The 19,663-nt window shown below is 44.5% G+C and overlaps 1 protein-coding gene across 2 annotated transcripts; it reads right to left on the bottom strand.

Moving 5' to 3' along the window:
• Positions 1–1,791: 1,791 nt before the first annotated feature.
• ANKRD39 (ankyrin repeat domain 39) lies at positions 1,792–18,920 on the bottom strand. 2 transcript variants are annotated; one of them, XM_087969916.1, is made up of 5 exons: positions 18,875–18,920; positions 15,429–15,692; positions 13,607–13,710; positions 9,849–10,052; positions 1,792–4,147 (listed from the first exon to the last, which is right to left on the bottom strand). In XM_087969916.1, the coding sequence occupies exons 2-5, from the start codon at positions 15,529–15,531 to the stop codon at positions 3,998–4,000; spliced, it is 561 nt and encodes a 186-aa protein (XP_087826042.1). In that variant the 5' UTR covers positions 15,532–15,692; positions 18,875–18,920; the 3' UTR covers positions 1,792–3,997. The 2 variants fall into 2 exon arrangements, with proteins under 2 accessions (XP_087826042.1, XP_087826043.1); XM_087969917.1 differs by lacking the exon at positions 18,875–18,920 and adding an exon at positions 18,852–18,873.
• Between the last annotated feature and the right edge of the window lie 743 nt (positions 18,921–19,663).

The raw sequence follows: 19,663 nt of genomic DNA, 5'->3' as shown, positions 1-19,663 counted from the left end.
ACACTAAGAAGGCTGCAGCCAGAGATAATTCTGTCAAAGGAGAGAAAAGTCAGCCTCCGTTGCTGCTGCTCCCACAAAGGCAGGCGGCCATTTTCCATGTTGACATTTATATTTGGGCCTGCTGAGAGTTAACAGTTCTCTTCACGAAGAAGCGAGAAAGAAAGTGCTTCCATTACGTCTTTCCTCACAAAAGATGTGCTTGGTGTCAGGCTATCTTCTATACCAGGGGTGTCCAACCTTGGCAACTTTAAGCCTGGAGGACTTCAACTCCCAGAATTCCCCAGCCAGCTGGCTGGGGAATTCTGGGAATTGAAGTCCTCCAGGCTTAAAGTTGCCAAGGTTGGACACCCTGCTCTCTACCTTGATAGAAAAAAAACAAACCCACCAGAAATCTAAATGTCTATGGAATTTCTCAATCATCCAGGTCATGGTTGTCCCAAAGATGCTTTTGCCAAAAATCAACTAGATTTTGTGTTGTTGTTGTTGTTTTCTTTACTTCTGATCCAAGAAGCTTCTTCAATTCTGACTGGTGAGGTATTTACGGTATATAAATCCTTGAGTGAGTGGTACTTGGCTTTTTGCTTCGTTACGAAACGATGTGGTCGGGCTCAGGTTTGGGGGAGGAAAATAAGGGGGGGAAATTGCACCTCTGCCTACCAGCATCCATTCATCTGGCTAGCATCCTGTGAGAGTCGAGGGCTGTTTGGAAAGTAAAACAGTATTTGCTTTGTGAGCAAGGAGACAGCAAGGAGCCTGGGCGTGGCTTAGCTCAACTGTTCTGTACTAAAGCTGCTTGCTGCTGTGAAACTGAAACTCCTCTGCTTGTGTTTTGCATTTGGAAGGGATTTTTTTTTCATGTGGGGAGGGGGAGTAGAACTCCTTAGCATCAGAGTGTGTTAATAATAATAATAATAATAATAATAATAATAATAATAATAATAATAATAATAATAATAATAATAATAATAATAATAATAATAATAATAATATAGGAAAGCTAATGCTCTGATGGTCATTTGGAAAAATCCTTTCTTAGCGAACACCTAGAAGCCAAGAGGAACGTACATGCCAAATTTCAAGTTTGTAGGCTTTACCAAACTATATGGCTGGGCTTAGTTTTTTGGGAGGAACAATTTGTGCCTCTGCCTACCAGCATCCATTGGTTTTCATCTGGCTAGCACCTTGTGAGAGTTGAGGGCTGTTTGGAAAGTAAAACATTATTCGCTTTGTGAGCAAGGAGACAGCAAGGAGCCTGGGCGTGGCTTAGCTCAACTGTTCTGTACTAAAGCTGCTTGCTGCTGTGAAACTGAACCTCCTCTCCTCTGCTTGTGTTTTACATTTGGAAGGGATTTTTTTTTCAGGTGGGGAGGGGGAGTAGAACTCCTTAGCATCAGAGCGTGTTAATAATAATAATATACGAAATACGAATGCTCTGATGATCATTTAGAAAAATCCTTTCTTAGTGAGCACCTAGAAGCCAAGAGGAACATACGTGCCAAATTTTCAAGTGTGTAGGGTTTACGGTTCTGGAGATTTTGTGATGATGCATGAGGGGCATTTTGCTTTTATCTATATAGAAGATAGAAGTTGGATAGATACTTCAACTGGCCAGAAGGATGTCACAGAGAAGGAAATCAATTTTTGATTTACAGGTTTGATGGAAAGGAGGCAAGGCCCAAACAACCCTTAGGGAGAACTTCCAGACTGTTAAGGGCAGCAGAAGCAAGGATCTAGAAAAACCCTGGGTTTCCCTTTCGTGGCATGGGATCGAACAAAGATTAGGCAGCCATCTGTCAGGGGGTCTTTAATTTGGAATCAAGTACTGACTAAACTCAAGTATCCTCTTAAAAGTCTAGGACTGCATAGGAGGAGGGGAAAAAAACCCTAATTAGTCTGGGGGATTTACTTGATGAAGTTGTTAATTGATCCAGAAATTAAACAATGCAACAGATATAAGATATAGAAGAGGTATTTAACAGAGCTGTACAGGTAACAGTTCATTCAGTGACCGTTCAAAGTTACAACAGCACTGAAAAAAGCGACTTACGACCGTTTTTCAGATTATGACCGTTGCTGCATCCCCGTGACCGTGTGATCACAATTCAACTGGCAACTGACTCGTATTTATGACGGTGGCCGTGTCCCGGGGTCACATAATCCCCTTTTGAGACTTTCTGACAAATCAAGTCAAGGGGGAAGCCAGATTCACTTAACAACCATGTTACTAACTTAATGACCGCAAGCAATTCACTTAGCAACGGTGGCAACAAAGGTTGCAAAACGAGGGGGGGGGGAGAAAGCGAATATCTTGCTTAACAACGTAAATTTTGGGCTCAACTGGGGTTGTATGTACAGGAAATGGAAGATAGGAAAAAGGAAATGGAAGCAGGATCAGAATGGCAGGGAATCAGGATGATGAGGGGACTGGAGGCTAAAACACACAATGAATGGTTGCAGGAACTGGGCTTGGCTAGTCTAGTAAAGAGAAGGACCAGGGGAGACAGGAGAGCAGCCTTCCAGTATTTGAGGGGCTGCCCCAGAGAGGAGGAGGGGGTCAAGCTATTCTCCAAGGCACCCGAAGGCCAGACAAGGAATAATGGATGGAAACTGAACAAGGAGAGATTCAACCTGGAAATAAGGAGGAATTTTCTGACAGTGAGAACAATCAACCAAATCCGAAACCTTATTCCCTGGTGTTTATCTCCAGAGGCCTGCCTGTATTGTAGAGAAAAGTAAAGTCCTACACTTAGGCAAGAAAAACCAAAAGTACACATATAGACTGGGTGAAACCAGGTTCAATAGCAGGAACTGTGAGTGGGATCTTGGGGTCTTAGTGGACAACCAGCTAAATATGAGCCAGCCGTGTGCAGCAGCCGCCAAAAAAAGCCAATGCAATCCTAAGTTGCATTAACAAAGGGATACAATTGAGATCAAGGGAGGTACTAATACCACTCCGTAAAGCCTTAGTAAGGCCACACCTAGAATACTGCATCGTTTTGGTCACCACAGATGTTGAGACTCTGGAAAAAGTACAGAGAAGAGCAACCAGGATGATTAGGGGACTGGAGACTAAAATATATAATGAATGGTTGCAGGAACTGGGCATGGCTAGTCTAGGGAAGAGAAGGACCAGGGGAGACAGGATAGCAGCCTTCCAATATTTGAGGGGCTGCCACAGAGAGGAGGAAGGGGTCAAGCTATTTTCCAAGGCGTCCAAAGGCCAGACAAGGTATAATGGATGGAAACTGAACAAGGAGAGATTCAACCTGGAAATAAGGAGGAATTTTTTGACAGGGAGAACAATCAACCCATGGAACAGAAGTTGCCTTCGGAAGTTGTGGGAGGCTTTCAAGAAGAGACTGGACTGCCATCGATCAGAAATGGTGTAGGGTCTCCTGCTTGGGCTTGGGGGTTGGACTAGATGACCTACAAGGTCCCTTCCAAATCTGTTATTCTATTAAATCTGTTGAACTTCGACAAGATAGAAATGTCATCTTTCTAAATCAAAACATCTCATCTTTCTGCTTCTAGAAAAACAGAGATTCCCTACACCTTTCAGAGTCCACCATAATCCTGGGATGGTAGCTCCCATCTTCCCAATCCGTTGGCTTTCTGTGGCCAGGCTGAAACCTTCTCCAAAGTTCAGGCCACAGACATCTTCCTTCCCCAACCAAGTGCTCTGCAGAAGCCCTGGAGTAGCATGTTGATTGGAGGATTTTGAGTATTGTGGCTTCCACCCACCTCTGAAGAACCCCTAACTGAAAAACAGCCCACTGCGGAGATAAAAACTGCTGTGTTTCCCCCCCAAAATAAGACCCTGTTTTATATTATTTTGAGCCCTGAAATAAGAGCTTGGCCTTATTTCTGGGGAGGTCTTATTTTGGGGAAAACACAGTTAGAAACTGAATTCAGTTCAGCTGCTCCTGTGTAATTTCAGAAGAGAAGACGCAACATGGACGTTTGGCTTAAGGAACAGGCAGGTTTTTCAAGGAACAAATCACAGATCTAAAAGTTTCTTCCGCAAGCCTTCATTCCTGGCAGGAACCAAGTCACCAGCACGTCTCTGGCTGTTGTCCTGCATGTGCCTCAGCTGAGGGTGGCACTCCAAGATAAGCTCACAGAGTTCCTGGTGCCCATTCTCTGCTGCCTGGAGAGAGAGAGAGAGAGAGAACCATCACAGTGGAGCAAGAGAAAACCCTTTGTTATGGCCCGCCAGCAGCAGACTGGGACAGTGAGGTGGTTGGGCAGGAACATGGGCCGGTCCTGGAGTCTGGGGAAGGCTCTGATGAGGGCTCTGTGTCAGAGGCAGAGATGGGGCCAGGGCTGTCTGACAGTAATCAGCTGCCTTCAGAGTCAGACATCAGGGAGGAAGAAGAACAGCTGGAGCCTGTTCCCAGAGTGCGCATGCACAGAGCTGCCGGAAGAAGAGAACAGCTAAGGAACAAGGGTCGACTCGGGAGTAAAACCACAGGTGGACGGTGAATGGCCCATCTCATAGGGAATAAAGAGGAGCAAAAGGGGAATGGGGTTTGCAGGAGACAATTAGTTCAATTCATTAGGGCAGTGGCCCCAAACCTTTTTTGTGCCACGGCCCGGTACCGGCATCACAAAATGATCCGCGGCCCGGTACCGGCATCAGCACGCATGACAAGGCAAGGCGAGCCGAGCGACCGGCCAGCCAGCCGTCCCCCGCTTCTCCCCGCCACCTTCAACTCCTCCTTTGTACCTTTTTTGTGCTTTTTTGTGCTTTCTTAATCTCCTCCGCCATCGGGACGGTTCTTCGTTCAAAGCCGCCCCCCCCCCTCGATGAAATTAAGGCGCAAGGATTCCTTCAGGACCCAAACGCCGCTTTCCAACCGGAAATGCTCACCCGGAAGCACTTTCTCATCGAAACAAGATGGCAGCGCCCAGCAAACCGGCGGCCCGGTAGAAAATGATCCACAGACCGGTACCGGTCCGGGGCCCGGTGGTTGGGGACCCCTGCATTAGGGTAAAGATCTGTTTCTGACCACTTGCCAAGTATTGTCTGCTACAGAGTGGCATTTGGAAGATATCAGCCTGGCAACTCTCCAAGCCTGATAAAGGTCTGTAATTGGGAAATATCTTGAAAGACTGTTGGCCAGGACTTTGCTGGAGGGGAATTCACTGTAAACTAAATAAAAGGGGTTTATCGGGATGAAGGCTTTGTGCTGTTGGGAAAGTCTAGATCAGAAAAGCCATCCCATGGCCTGTCTCCCTTGACCAACTGAGCAATGGAGGTGGTTTAGCGGTGGGGGAAGATGATGGAAGAGAAGGAAGCGAGGGAAGAATTGTCTTACAAACAACACTCAACTGCATGTTGAGTCCTGGGTGATAGGGATGGAGACTCAAAGCTTAGCCTGTCAGGGGTCTCCAAACTTGGAACTTTTAAGACTTGTGGACTTCAGAACAAGCCAAAGAAACAATGATTGTATGGGCAATTTTTTTTGGGGTTATACTATAGAATTGGATAAATGGCAAAAAAACCTTTGGGATAGGAACTATAAACTGACAACGGCTACTGCATATAAGGAAAATCTCTGTAAAATGTTTCATAGGTGGCACTTGCCACCGGCAAGACTGGCAAAAATATTTAGCATTATGTCCGCCAAATATTGGAAGTGTAATCAGGTACTTATTATCATATGTGGTGGACTTGTATGAAAGCAAGAAAATAATTGCACGACAATACATACCGTATTTGCCGGCGTATAAGCGACTGGGCGTATAAGACGACCCCCAACATTTCCACTCAAAATATAGAGTTTGTTATATACTCGCCGTATAAGACGACCCCCCACTTGGAGGCATGTTTTTCAGGGCAAAAAGTCATCTCATATGCCGGCAAATACGGTAAGTTGTAACACTTGGGGTATTCTGGATATAATTCTTGATTGACACCCCACCCCTTTCCCCCAAACTTACAAAGCCACCAAAATGCTTTAGAGAGGCAGCTTCGCCTTTCTCAGGCTGGCACTCAATTCCTCTCCCTTTCTTTGTGACAGCCCCGCGTGCGTGCATCGGGACTCCAAGGGTGGGGATAGACAGCTGCCAACTCTCTCTCTCTCTCTCTCTCTCTCTGTGTGTGTGTGTGTGGTGTGGAGGGTAATTCGGCTATCTCTGGCCTCCGCTCGGTTTTAAAGTCACTTGGCCGGTTCCCAAGTGCAAGCGGCGCTGGCCGGGAGACGCGCGCCGGGTGGCAGCTCGGTGCAGGGAGGCGGATCTTTCTCTTAAGTGAGGAGGACAAGAGGAGGGGTGGGACGGGACGGGGTGGGAGGAGGTCCCTCGCCTTCTTCCACCGCTCACGGACCCTTTTCTTCCCAAGGGGACCCTGGAAAGCAGCTCGGGAGCCGGGTGGCCCTGCCCAGCAGGGTCCCATCAGGAACTTCCCGAGGAAACCCCCCGCCCCAAGCACAGCCCTCCCGGTCTTTCAAAGAGGGAGGGAGAAGCGGGAGGAGCAAATTGCCGCCCCCGCCCGCTGCCCAGAAGGAGGGCGCCACAGTCCACCACCACCTTCTCCTCCCACTCCCCGGGCCATTACGCGGCTCGGGGCTGGCTGGGCGAAGCGGCTCGGGGGCTGGCTGGGCGAAGCGGCCCCGCCAGAAGACCCTCCGCTCCACCCCCACCCCACTTCCAGATTGGCCTCCGCAAGCGCCCCGAGCCGGGCGGAGGGGTGGGTGGGGGAAGGAGGAGGAAGAGACTCCGGCTGGGCTTGAAGGGGCTTCGCAAGTTGCGGAGCCCCGCCCCCATCGCTCTTGCACCGGTGACAACGTATTTACCGGCGTATAAGGCGACCCCCACTTGGAGGCATGTTTTCAGGGCAAAAAAGTCGTCTTATACGCCGGCAATACGGTACTTTGTTGGAAAAGATGATCGAGCACCAAACATACAGTTCTGAAACCAGAAATATTTTTGTTGGGTATTATGCCGGAGGGCTATGATAAAAGGACTATATATTTAGTTTTGCATGTATTGACAGCTGCAAGGATTGTATTTGCATAATACTGGAAAAATGAGAACACTCCATCAAATGAGGATGTAATTAGGAAAATATTATATGTGCAGAGATGGACAGATTGACATTAATAACAAAGGACAAAGACGCAGAATATTACTTAACATGGAACAGATTTTATGAGTGGTTAGAGATAAAAGGTAGAAATTAGATGAATGAAAGATTATTGCTATGTATGAATTAAATATAAAGATGGTTTAGAATTATAAATATGACAATATAATCAACAGAATTACAAGTGAGCTAATACAAAGAGAAATCTAGTTAAAACTATCCTTACACTATTGTTATTAGTATATGTGTTAATATTCTTTTTTGTTCTTTCTTTACTTTTTTGTAAATGATATGCCCTGACAATACACTGTATTCAAAATGTTTATGAATTAAAAAAAATATACTAAAAAAAAAAAAGACTTGTGGACTTCGATTCCCAAAATTCCCTAGCTGGCTGAGGAATTGTGGGAGTTGAAAGTCCAAAAGTCTTTGTGGAGTAAGCCAAATTCCTAAGTATTTAATTTCTTTTTGTCACCTGTATTCCCATTATTGTCTCTAGTTCTTTATTCTGGTCTCCTGTTAAATTTTTAGACATTAATTTCGTTTTTCCCCTATTAATTTTAAATCCTGCGACTTCTCCAAATCGTTCTAGTTCTTCTAATAAGTTATGTCCTTTTTCTATGGGCACCTCCAGAAAGAAAACCAAATCATCAGCGAAGGCTTGTACTTTATACTCTTCTGATTTAATCCTCAGTCCTCTAATTCTCGAATTTTGCCTAATATACGTCAAGAGATTCTAGGGCGAATATGAAAAGCAGAGGAGAGGGAGGGCAACCCTGTCTTATCCCTTTTTCTATTTTTATCGGGCCAGTTTGTTCCCCATTTATTAGAATATTTGCCTGTTGGGTGTGGTAAATTGTAGTGACGACGTTTTTGAATCTAGTGCCGAGATTCATATTGTATATTTTTTGAATTAAAAAATGCCAATTTAAAATGTCGAATGCTTTTTCAGCGTCCAAAAACATAAATGCAAATTGTTTTTCCGGATGGGCTTCATAGTATTCTGAAATGTCTATCACTGTTCTTAAATTATTCTTAATTTGTCGAAATGGGATAAATCCATTTTGATCTTCATGGATATGTGTGTTTAGAACCTGTTTTAGTCTATTGGCTATTATAGAAGAGAATAGTTTGTAATCTGCATTCAGGAGCGAGATTGGTCTATAATTATTAATAAGTCTATGGTCTAGGTCCTCCTTCGGGATCAGCGAAATTAAGGCTCTCCTCCATGAGTCCGGCATCTTGGCTGCTAGGAGTACCTCATTGAATACTTCCAGCATCAGTGGTCCAATTTGTTCTATGATTGTTTTGTAAAGTTCTACAGGTATCCCGTCCGGTCCTGGCGCTTTATTGTTACTTTGCTTCTCTATTGCTGACTTCAGTTCGGACCATGTTATATTTTTGTTTAATAATTCTATCTCTTCCTCTCCAATTGCTTTTTCGTTCGCTTCCTCTAGGTATTTCATTATTTTGTCCTCACAGACTTCTTCCTTTTTGTATAATTTCGAAGTATTTAAAAGTGATCTCTTTTTTCTTCTCTATCTCCTCTTGCAAATTGCCCCTCTCGTCCATTAATTGGTGTATCAATCTTTTTTCTTTCATTTTCTTAAGTTTGTGGGCTAACCATCTCCCTGGCTTGTTTGCATGCTCAAAATAAATTTGTTTAGTCATTTTCAGACATTTCCTTACTCTTCCCTTTTTCCTCTCTTAGGCTTTCCTCTCTTTCCCTCTTGGCCTATGCTAAGGTCTGTTTGTCTTTTTGTTGTACATAACTGGTAGTTGTGTTGTTCTTTTAAAGGTAAAACTAATAAAGTATTTTTTCAAAAAAAGAAAGTCCACAAGTCTTAAAAAGTTCCAAGTCTATGTGATCTCAAACCTGTTCAGATACGATTCCAGCTCAACTCTCCAAGGGTTATAGAAGAAGCTGCCTTGTCCCATCTCAGGCTATTAGTAAATCTACCTCCTGATGATTAAGCCTGAGTGTTTTTTTTTCAGCATAGCCTGGAGGCCCTTCATCTTGTGAAACACACCAGAACCTTCCTATCTTCCTTATCCATTGGGGCAGAGGACAATCTCCTATCCCAAGCCAAAATCACTGGCTCATCCAATATTTTCTACGGCTGGGATAACAAAACAATAGCAGTTAGACTTATATACTGCTACGTAGTGCTTTACAATATTCATAGAGTGGTGTACAATCTCACCATTTGGCCCCAACAATATGGGTCCTCATTTTACCGACCTCAGAAGAATGGTAGACTGAGTTAACCTTGAGCTAGACAGGATCAAACTGCTGGCAATGGGCAGAATTAGCCTGCAATACTGCATTCTCACCACTGAGAGAGAGTGAGGGAGGGAGGGAGGGAAGGGAAGGGAAGGGAAGGGAAGGAAGGAAGGCAAGCAATAACAATAGCAATAGGCCGTAGACTTATATACCACTTTACAGAGTCTAAGCAGTTTATAGAGTCAGTTTATTGCCCCAAACAGTCTGGGTCCTCATTTTTCCGACTTCGGAAGGATGGAAGGCTGAGTCAACCTTGAGTTCTGTAAAGGATCGAACTCTAGACTGTGGGCAGAGTCAGCCTGCAATACTGCATTCTAGCCACTACGCCACCGTGGCGCTATACTGCCTCACAATGCTTCACAGCACCTTCTGGCTGGTTTAACAATTTCACCCTATTATCCCCAACCATCTGTCTAGAGAAGAGGGCGGGAGAGCACTGGGGCTGTCCTGCACACACACACACACACATTTGCACACCTTGTGGAGGCAGGTCTTCCCATCGTCATCCATGGCAGCCGGATCAGCTCCGTGGTCCAGCAGCAGCTTGACTATTGCTCTGTGACCACAGTAAGCCGCTCGATGCAGCGGGGTGGCCCCGCCATGGGTGCGGACATTGCAGGAGGCTCCATGGCCCAGGAGGAAAAGGCAGGTGTCATAATGCCCGTTGCGACTGGCGTAGTGCTGCGGAAACAGGAAAAGGGGTCCTTTTGTGGCACCTCAACTTCCCACCGAAGCAGACGGCATGCCTGGCAGTTGAGGATTCATGCATAATATCCTCTGAGTCACCGGGACCTGGATTATGGAACGCACCTGTTTTCTGGAGTCACCTGCCACATCCACTGATGTCATAAATGAATCAAAGCACAAGCTTAGATGGGTTTACACAACCCCCCAAGTTCTCTCCTTGATCAGTTTCCATCTATTGCTTCTTGTTTGCCTTCTGGTGCTTTGGAAAATACATTGCCCCCCACCCCACTTCTCTCTTTCTAGCAGCCCCTTAAAAGCCTGTTGCCCACCACCCTTGGGCAAAGCATGTGAGCCATTTCCTCCTTTCAGTGGTCCGTGAAAGGATACCTGTAGTACGTAGATAATAAAGTCAAAAAAAAAAAGGTGATCAACATTTTTACAGAACTACACAGATAAGTTGAGGCTGGGTGTGACAAGGAATGGCTGGGAGGGGAGGGGCCAGGCGAGGCACCCCTTGACGTGAGTGACATTGAGCTGGCCACGCCCACCCAGTCACGTGACCAAGCCATGCCTGCCCAGTCACATGACCACCGTGCACACTCGCGTGACCAAGTCACGTGACCACTGAGCCACGCCCGCCCAGTCACATGACCACCAAGCATGACCACCCCCAGTCACATGACCACCAAGCCATGCCCACCCAATAAGCCACGCCCACAGAACCAGTAGTAAAAAAAATTGAATTCCACCATTGCTCCAATTCTGTTAATCATCCTGGTTGCTCTTTGCTGCACTTTTGATAGAGTCTCAACATCTTTTTCATAAAAGTGGAGTGACCAAAACTGGATGCAGTATTCTAGGTGTGGTCTTACTAAGACTTTTTTTAGAGTGGTATTAGCACCTCTCTTGATCTTGATTGAATCCCAACTTAGGATTGCATTGGCTTTTTTGGCTGCCACTGCACACGTGCTGGCTCATATTTAGCTGGTTGTCCACTAAGACTCCAAGATCCCCCTCCCAGTTCCTGCTATTAAGCCTGGTTTCCTCCAGTCTATAGGTGTGCTTTTGGTTTTTCTTGCCTAAGTGTAAGTCTTTACTTTTCTCTACCTCGAATTTCATTTTGCTAGATAGAGCCCCGTGTTAGGGTTAGTTAGATTAATATGAAGTTAAATGAATACAAAGTTAAGACTAGCACAAGGTAACTAAACAGCCTTACTGTCTTTGGATCAATTTCATTAACTTCCATAGTTTGTTTCCATGTCAAGAACCTGTCTCCATAAAATCTAAACAGTTCAAGGCTAAGAGGTACAAAAGGGACCAGGAGATTTACATTTTCTCTTAGGAAGCTGTTTATAATTTGCTTCTTTTCTTTGGTGTCCGTCCCACAATCCAGACCAAATAGTTTGGGGGTCCAAGCAAGCCAATACCTTTCTAACAGCAACATCCCGATGGTGAAATTTCCTCTGGTGCTTGCTTTATCATCCTTTAGACCCGGGGTAGCACACATGAGAAACTGGGCTTATTATGGGCTGGACAGGGACAGCCAAAGGGGGTGGCCCAAAGGCCGAAAAATGCCCAGATCTGGTTTAAGACAGTCAAGAAAGGTTGAGTTATTTCATTTACCTATTCATGATGTTAAGAGAAATGTTTCACTCCTGCTTCTATTGTCCTGACATCATGAAATTTGCTTTAAAGGACTATTGCCTTTATCGGAATATTGTTATGTAACTTGATGGAGGCAGAAAAGCTGGCAATGCTTTAAGAGCAGCGTTTGGCAACTTCAGCTGGTTTAAGATGTGTGGGCTTCAGCTCCCAGAATTCCCCAGCCAGCCATTGGGGAATTCTGGGAGTTGAAGTCCACGCATCTTAAACCAGCTGAAGTTGAGAAACACTTGCGTTTAGAGGCACTTGGAAGATGTCAATCACCCAAACACCTTCCTGATATTTATTAAAACAGCCACCTTTTTTTTCCAGTGCATCCCTGCAAACCCAAAAGATATTGTAGCTGCTTTAAAGACCTCATTTCCAGGTTTCCATACCATACCTAAAGCACTTTTTTTTTCTACATCCTTAGTTCTGTACCTAATAAATCAAGCAGAGAGCTAATTAGCTGCCCCCCCCCCCACTATATAAAAAAGTGTATTGTGGTGACTACAGGTCATAACACATTAAGACACAGAGCAGTTTAGAGCAGTTTAAAACACAGTAACTAATGCAGACGTCAAGAACAATCGAAGAACGTCTTAAAGTTACAGCTCTAAAACAAGCAACAAATTCAATCCTAGCGTTACCACATCCTTGGCATCCGGTAAAATAAACTATTGTCTATTTTTAACAGATAATAAAGTTGCCACTCGGTGCTAATATAAGGGGTAATAAAATTGGGTAATAAAAGGCTAGTGGTCTCTGCCTCAAGAGGCCTTCCTCCCAGTAGAAGCTTCCTTAATGGAGCACCAGAAAGTTCAGGTTAAGTGTCATGCCCCTGAATCTGTGTGGCTCTGTTGGCTGTGGAGGAAACTGGGGAAGGGCAAAGTCCAGCTGGGCAGAGCAGGGGAGAAGTAGAACAAGGGAGAGGGAGTTCAGAGGAAGAGCCAGGCCCACCCCCTCTTCATCCTAGGACACACAGGGAGGAACGGAGAAGGGTTGCATGGCTTATGAGGAAGGAAGGAAGGAAGGAAGGAAGGAAGGAAGGAAGGAAGGAAGGAAGGAAGGAAGGAAGGAAGGAAGGAAGGGAGGGAGAGAGAGAGGGAAAGGAAGGGAAGGAGGGAGGGGGGAGGAAGAAAGGGAGGGGGAGGGAGGGGGGAAGGAAGGAAGGGGAGGAAGGAAGGAAGGAGGAAGGGAGGGAGGGGAGGAAGGAAGGGAAAGGAAGGAAAGGGAGGGGGAGAAAGGAAGGGAGGAAGGAAGGAAGGAAGGAAGGAAGGAGGGAGGGAGAGAGAGAGGGAAAGGAAGGGAAGGAGGGAGGGGAGGAAGAAAGGGAGGGGGAGGGAGGGTGGAAGGAAGGGGAGGAAGGAAGGAGGAAGGGAGGGGGAGAAAGGAAGGAGGGAGGAAGGAAGGGAGGGAGGAAGAGAGAGGGGAAAGGAAGGGAAGGAGGGGGAGGAAGAAAGGGAGGGGGGAGGGAGGGTGGAAGGAAGGAAGGAGGAGGAAGGAAGGAAGGAGGAAGGGAGGGGGAGAAAGGAAGGAAGGAAGGAAGGAAGGAAGGAAGGAAGGAAGGAAGGAAGGAAGGAAGGAAGGAAGCAAGCAAGCAAGCAAGCCATGTTGGTGCTGCGGTTAGAGTGCTGTATCGCAGGCTAATTCTGCCCACAGCCACAAGTTCAATCCTGACCGGCTCAAAGTTGACTCAGCCTTCCGTCCTTCCGAGGTTGGTCAAACGAGGACCCAGATTATTGGGGGGGGGGGGTAGCAAGAGGCTGACTCTTTAAACCACTTGGAGAGGGGTTGTGAAAGCACTATAAAGTGGCACATAAGTCTAAGGGCTATTGCTATGGCTACCTCATTCTGAAATTTTTGGGAGTCTCCTCACTGTCCTGCCTGCTCTTGAAAGCACTCACCAAAGCTGTGTATCCGAAAGGGTCTGGCTCATTAGGTTTCCCACAGCGGAGGACGTGTCTCTTGACCCCTTCTAGGTCTCCATTCAGCGCAGCGTTCCAGATCCCTATGCAAACAATTTTTTATTTTTTTATTTTAGTAAACACGGTACAATCCTTTCGCGGAGATTCAGAATAAGGAACACCTTAAAATTAGCTACCGGCTTTCACCAATCAGAAATCTTGCCTATGTAGGAACTGTAACTCCCCAAATCCTCAGCCGCTATGGGGCTTGGGGGAGGGCGACAACCAGATCCATAGGTGAAGATTTCAATTAGCTCCAAGTCTGTAGAGATTCTCAGTCCTCCATATTATGGTTCTCCCAAAAGGTGCTTTTTCAGGAGGCAACTGGACTTTCTGGTTTTTCCTTGAAGACGTTTTGCTTCTCAACCAAGAAGCCTCTTCAGCTCGGACTGGATGGTGGGGAAGGGAAGGATTGATATTCCTGGCAGACCGCTGGTCATTTGCATCCTTTTTAGAGGGTCACTGAAGCACTTCGAGGTTTACTACCCAGTAGCACTACTCAGATGAAACCCTGAGGACACACATAAACCACCAGGTGGCCTTAATGACTTGCTAAAAGAATGCAAATGACCAGCTGTCTGCAGGGAATAAAAAAAACCCTTTCATTCCCTACTGTTCTGTCAGAGTTGAAGAAGCTTCTTGGATGAGAAGCGAAACAACTTCAAAAGAAAAAAACAAGAAAGTCCAGTTGCCTCTTGGGAGAAAAAAAAGCACCTTTGGGACATTTCAATCAGCTGTTTTATTATTCAAGTCTCTATGAAAGAATCTTTGCAGACTGACCGTTTGCAACCGAGTGAGATTAGATCAGGGGTGTCCAACCTTGGCCACTTTAAGACTTGTGGACTTCAACTCCCAGAATTCCTCAGCCAGCAAAGCTGGCTGAGGAATTCTGGGAGTTGAAGTCCACAAGTCTTAGAGAGGCCAAGGTTGGACACCCCTTGATTAGATAAAGTTCATCGGCATTCAAAGGAGATTGGACTTTGCTCCTTGGTGACCACGCAGGGATTCCAAACTAATTCTCCGTTTGACTCCTTCCCTGGCTTAGCCAACATCTACTCTCTCTTCAGATTGTGATTAAATCAAAACCCTACAAGTGTTTTTCTCTCCTCTCCTTTCAGTCCTTGATAACCAGTGGGAAGAAGGAAACTGGAGAAATTGAAAGATTGGATTTTGCAGAATTTTGACTATCTCAAAAAAACCCATACTGTCCAGCAATGGACGGACAGTAGGTGTTTAAAAACTGTTTCTCTTTTTTTAAAAAAAAAACAGATATATTTCCAAAAATACTTGTTTATGGAAATATAATTCCTATGACCGTACCACTGATGTTCAATGTAATGTGAACAAAAATGACCAAAGCCAAAAAACAGTTGTTTTCATATTAAAAAAGAAAAAAAATATATGACTTGAGCTCAGTAAAATCTCCAAATTGATAAATCATAAAAAATAAAAGGAAATAAAAAGCAAAACATCCCTGAAAATATAAATATCTGACCTCTTTCCCACTGCTTCCTTCTCCAAGCAATTTGCAGTACCTGGTCAGTATGAACTTCAGAAATCATGCTCTTATTTTTTTTTTCCTTGTAAAGCAAACGCACACCTTGAAGAATGCCACAAAAAGTGTGTTGAGGTGACAAGAGTGCTGCTGTTTTGTATTTTGATTAAAAAAAAAATCCTGCCTTTGGAACTCTCTGCCACAAGGAATCCTTATCCTGAGCCTCTGCAAGCTCCCAACGGCACTTTTTCCCAGCGTTTCCCGTACCTCTCTCGAAATCCATCTCATCCAGAGTCTGGCGAACGCTCTGCACTGAAGAGGGGTGGCAGGAACAGGTGCCATCCTCATGGTGTCCCGGTGACCAAGTCATCTGGGGCTCTTTTCAGTCTTCCCACGAAAGTCTTTATTGGCAAAGGGGAAGAGGCGGCTCTGAGGTACAAATCCACCCTTTGGCTGACGGCCCCTGGATCAGCACAAGGTCTAGAAAAGGGAAGGCCATTTCCAGAAGGAAGGTTTTCTACTCACTATGGTCTGGAACAGAAACAGAATTGTGCAAGAAAGGCGTTATATCTTAGCCTGCAATGACTGACCAATAACAGCACCTAACTTAAGTGTTAGGAACAGTGTCTAGCCTCTTAGGAACTGCTATATCTTCTCTAAAACTCTAAACCAGGAGAGAACATGATATTATTCTCTCTCTCTCTCTCCCTATCTCTTTCTCTCTCTCTCAATCTTTTTCTTTTCAATCTCTCTCAATCTTTTTCTCTCAATCTCTCAATCTTTTTTTCTCAACCTCTCTCCCTCCCTATCTCTCTTTCTCTCTCTCCCAATCTTTTTATCTCAATCTATTTTTCTCTCTATCCCTCAATCTTCCTCTCAATTTTTTTCTCTCAATCTCTCAATCTTTTTTTCTCAACCTCTCTCCCTCCCTATCTCTTTCTCTCTCTCCCAATCTCCCAATCTTTTTCTCTCAATCTATTTTCTCTCTATCTTTCAATCTCTCTCTCTCAATCTTTTTTTCTCAATCTCTCCCTCCCTATCTCTCTTTTCTCTCTCCCAATCTCCCAATCTTTTTCTCTCAATCTATTTTTCTCTCTATCCCTCAATCTTTCTCTCTCAATCTTTTTCTCTCAATCTATTTTTTTCTCTATCCCTCAATCTTTCTCTCAATCTTTTCTCTCAATCTCTCAATCTTTCTTAATCTTTTTCTCTTAATCTCTCAATCTTTTTCTCATTCTCTCTCCTTCCCACTCTTTCTATCTCTCAATCTTTCTCTCTCTCTCTCAACCTTTTTTCTCAATCTTTCTCTCCTTTTTCTCTCAATCTCTTTCTGTCTCTCAATCTCTTTTTCTCCCAATCTCAACCTTTTTTCTCAATCTTTCTCTCCTTTTTCTCTCTCAATCTTTCTGTCTCTCAATCTCTTTTTCTCTCAACCTCTCAACCTTTTTCTCTCAATCTCTCATCCTTTTTTCCTCAATCTTTCTCTCCCTCTTTTTCTGTCTCTCAATCTCTTTTTCTTAATCTCTCTCTCTCTCTCTTCTCTCTCTCTCTCTCTCTGTTATCTCTCTGCTATCCCACTCAAATCACACACTCCAGCCACATTTGGCAGTTTCCTCCTGTAACGTGATTTTTCTGCGTTCTGCAACAAATAATAATCCCCATTGTTAAAGTCTTGAAATAAGCTCAAATTGGGGTCACTGATGAGATGTTGAAGAATTGCAGCACCCAATTTAAAGCTTACCGAGTCTTCAAAGAATGGGCTAAATTTGTTTTACCCAACCATGGCTAATGCCCATTTTGAGCTATTTAGGAGAGAAAAGGGAGTGGGTTTTGCTACCTGTCAGCACACTCATGTCAGACCTCCTGCCTCCATTTAATTATAGCTCCTCTGCTCTGTCTTTTAGGAGTGGATGCTTTATTAAAGCAGGAAACGTGAATTACTAGCAGCCATCTAAGGCTCCTAAAAATTAACACCCTCCGTGTGTATCATCCACAAGCATCTCCACGTAGTAGCCATTAAAGTCACCAGGGTATCTGCTGTTTTATATTCTGCAGCCATCTGCCATAAAAAGGAAACTTTTAGCACATTTTGCAGCAATCAAGGTGAAGTTCAGCGCTCAACTATTTACCACAAATACTAAAGTGGCTTGGTGCTTAAATCAGAGACACTGGAAACCTGATGCAGAGTAAATCAGCACCAACTAATGAGGGAAATTGCTGCAATATAATGTAGCCATGAAAACAAAGAGATGCCTAGTAGTTACAAGAAAGGCTATGCCAAATCTAGACAAAATATTAACACACAAACACAGGGGATTGAGCAGGGGGTTGAGCTAAAAGACCTCCAAGGTCCCTTACAGCATTATTCTATTGTATTGTATTGTATTCTATTGTATTCTATTCTATTCTATTTCTATTTCTATTCTATTCTTCATTCCAATATTCTATTCTATATTCCAATATTCTATTCTATCCCTTAAATCTATTCTATTCTACTCTGTTCTATTTTTTTCCAATCCTTTCCTATTCCTTATTCTATTCTATTCTATCCTATCTTATCCTATCCAAATCCTATCCCATATCCTATCCTATCCTAGTCTAGTGAAGGACCAGGGGAGACAAGAGAGCAGTCTTCCAATATTTGAGGGGCTGCCACAGAGAGGAGGAAGGGGTCAAGCTGTTTTACAAGGCACCCAAAGGCCAGACAAGGAACAATGGATGGAAACTGAATAAGGAGAAATTTAACCTGGAAATAAGGAGAAATTTTCTGGCAGGGAGAACAATCAACCCAAGGAACAGAAGTTGCCTTCAGAAGTTGTGGGAGCTTCGTCACTGGAGGTTTTCAAGAAGAGACTGGACTGACACCTGTCAGAAATGGTGTAGGGCCTCCTGCTTGGGCTGGGGGGGTGGGGTTGGACTAGATGACCTACAAGGTCCCTTCCAACTCTGTTATTCAGTTAAATCTGTTGAACTTTGACAAGATAGAAAGGTCACCTTTCTAAATCAAAACATCTGATCCGTAATCCCATATCCTACCCTATCCTTATTCTACTTTCTATTCTATTTATTCTAAAGAGAGGGATGGCCAATTTTTTTTTCAGGGGTTGGAAGACAACCTCAACAGTAGCCAGCGAAACAGAGGACATCCCCGCCTTGGCGCTTCTGGAGAGCGAGAGAGAGAGATGGGCTGGGCAAGAAAGGCAGCGATTGCTATCAAACATGACTCCCCGGCCATGCAAAATCCATCTGCAGAATGGTTGCAATTTAAACTCAGCCCTTGAGCATCCTTAGCTGGCTCCAAAGCTCTCTGCAGAGCCAAATGCCAATTTGGGACTTGGATGGGGCACCACAAGGTAATCCTAACGGAGGTGTTTTTTTGTTTTTGTTTTAAATAAACACCTTGGACTGTCAAAAAGCATTTGCACATTAAAATAAATGCCCCTTCCTCCCTGCTGAGTTTTGGCAGACCAGTGAGATTCCAACTCCCCTCTTTGGTCCATGCTGGCTGTGGAGGATGGGATTGGCAGTCCACCATATGGGAATAACTACACAAGCCAATATTCAAGGATACTACTGCTCTACCCTTAATAATTCTTGCAGGGGGGGGGTTTACAATGCTCTCCCCCTCCCCTTTCAGTTAAAGACACGTGAAAATGCAGTCACACTCCCCTAAAAAAGCAACACACCCACCCATCCACCCACGCCGGTCTTACAGCCGCCATCTTGCCTCCTTCCGGATAATGAAAGGCGCTTCGTCCAATCGAAGACGAGAGGACGGGCACAGGCGACCAATAAGAAATTTCCGAGGGGCGGAGCGAGTTGTATTGCCAGCAATGACTGCGCATAGCCACTAGGGGGAGCTGGGAACTCAGGAATGGTAGTAAGAGGAGTGATCCGCCTCTTGTCTCCTTCCAGAAACCGGGTTAATTCACAAACTAGGTTAACCTTGTGTAATAATAATAATAATATATGTTATTTCTGACTTTTTTGTTGTTGTTTCATCCCCTTTTGTGAGTGCTGCTGAAGCTGGGATGAGCAACCCGGGGACTTTGGGGTAACATTTCCAGCCCTGCTAATTTTATGAACCCCCACAATTTCATTTCTTTAGTCGAGTGCCACTAAAATTTAGCAGAGCAATGTTATGCATGCAAAAAAAAAAAAGAAAAAGCAAACTGAGTTTGGTGTCCTCCCTGGCTTGCTTCTTGGAGCCCCATAACCCACCTCTCCCCAAATAGATCACTTTTATTTATATTTTTAACAATAAATTTTATTGTTCTTTTTTCACCTTTTACACACATTGATCTTCATTTTAACAGTACTGTGTCATCATTATTATACAAATTGTTGTACAAATCAATCTCAAGTAAATATCTACATTTATATACCTTTATATACATTCATATACATTTTATCTATAATCACTTTTAGATTAACAGAATTGGAAGGGACCTTGTAGGTCATCTAGTCCAACCCCCACCCACCCACCCACCCCGCCCAAGCAG

This window comes from Notechis scutatus, chromosome 7, assembly GCF_049901735.1.
Source record: "Notechis scutatus isolate UNSWTSFEM ecotype Mainland chromosome 7, rNotScu1.2, whole genome shotgun sequence".
In the NCBI taxonomy this organism is placed as follows: domain Eukaryota; kingdom Metazoa; phylum Chordata; class Lepidosauria; order Squamata; family Elapidae; genus Notechis; species Notechis scutatus.
The sequence above is the reverse complement of the archived record's forward strand: the minus strand, read 5'-3'. Positions and strand labels throughout refer to the sequence as shown.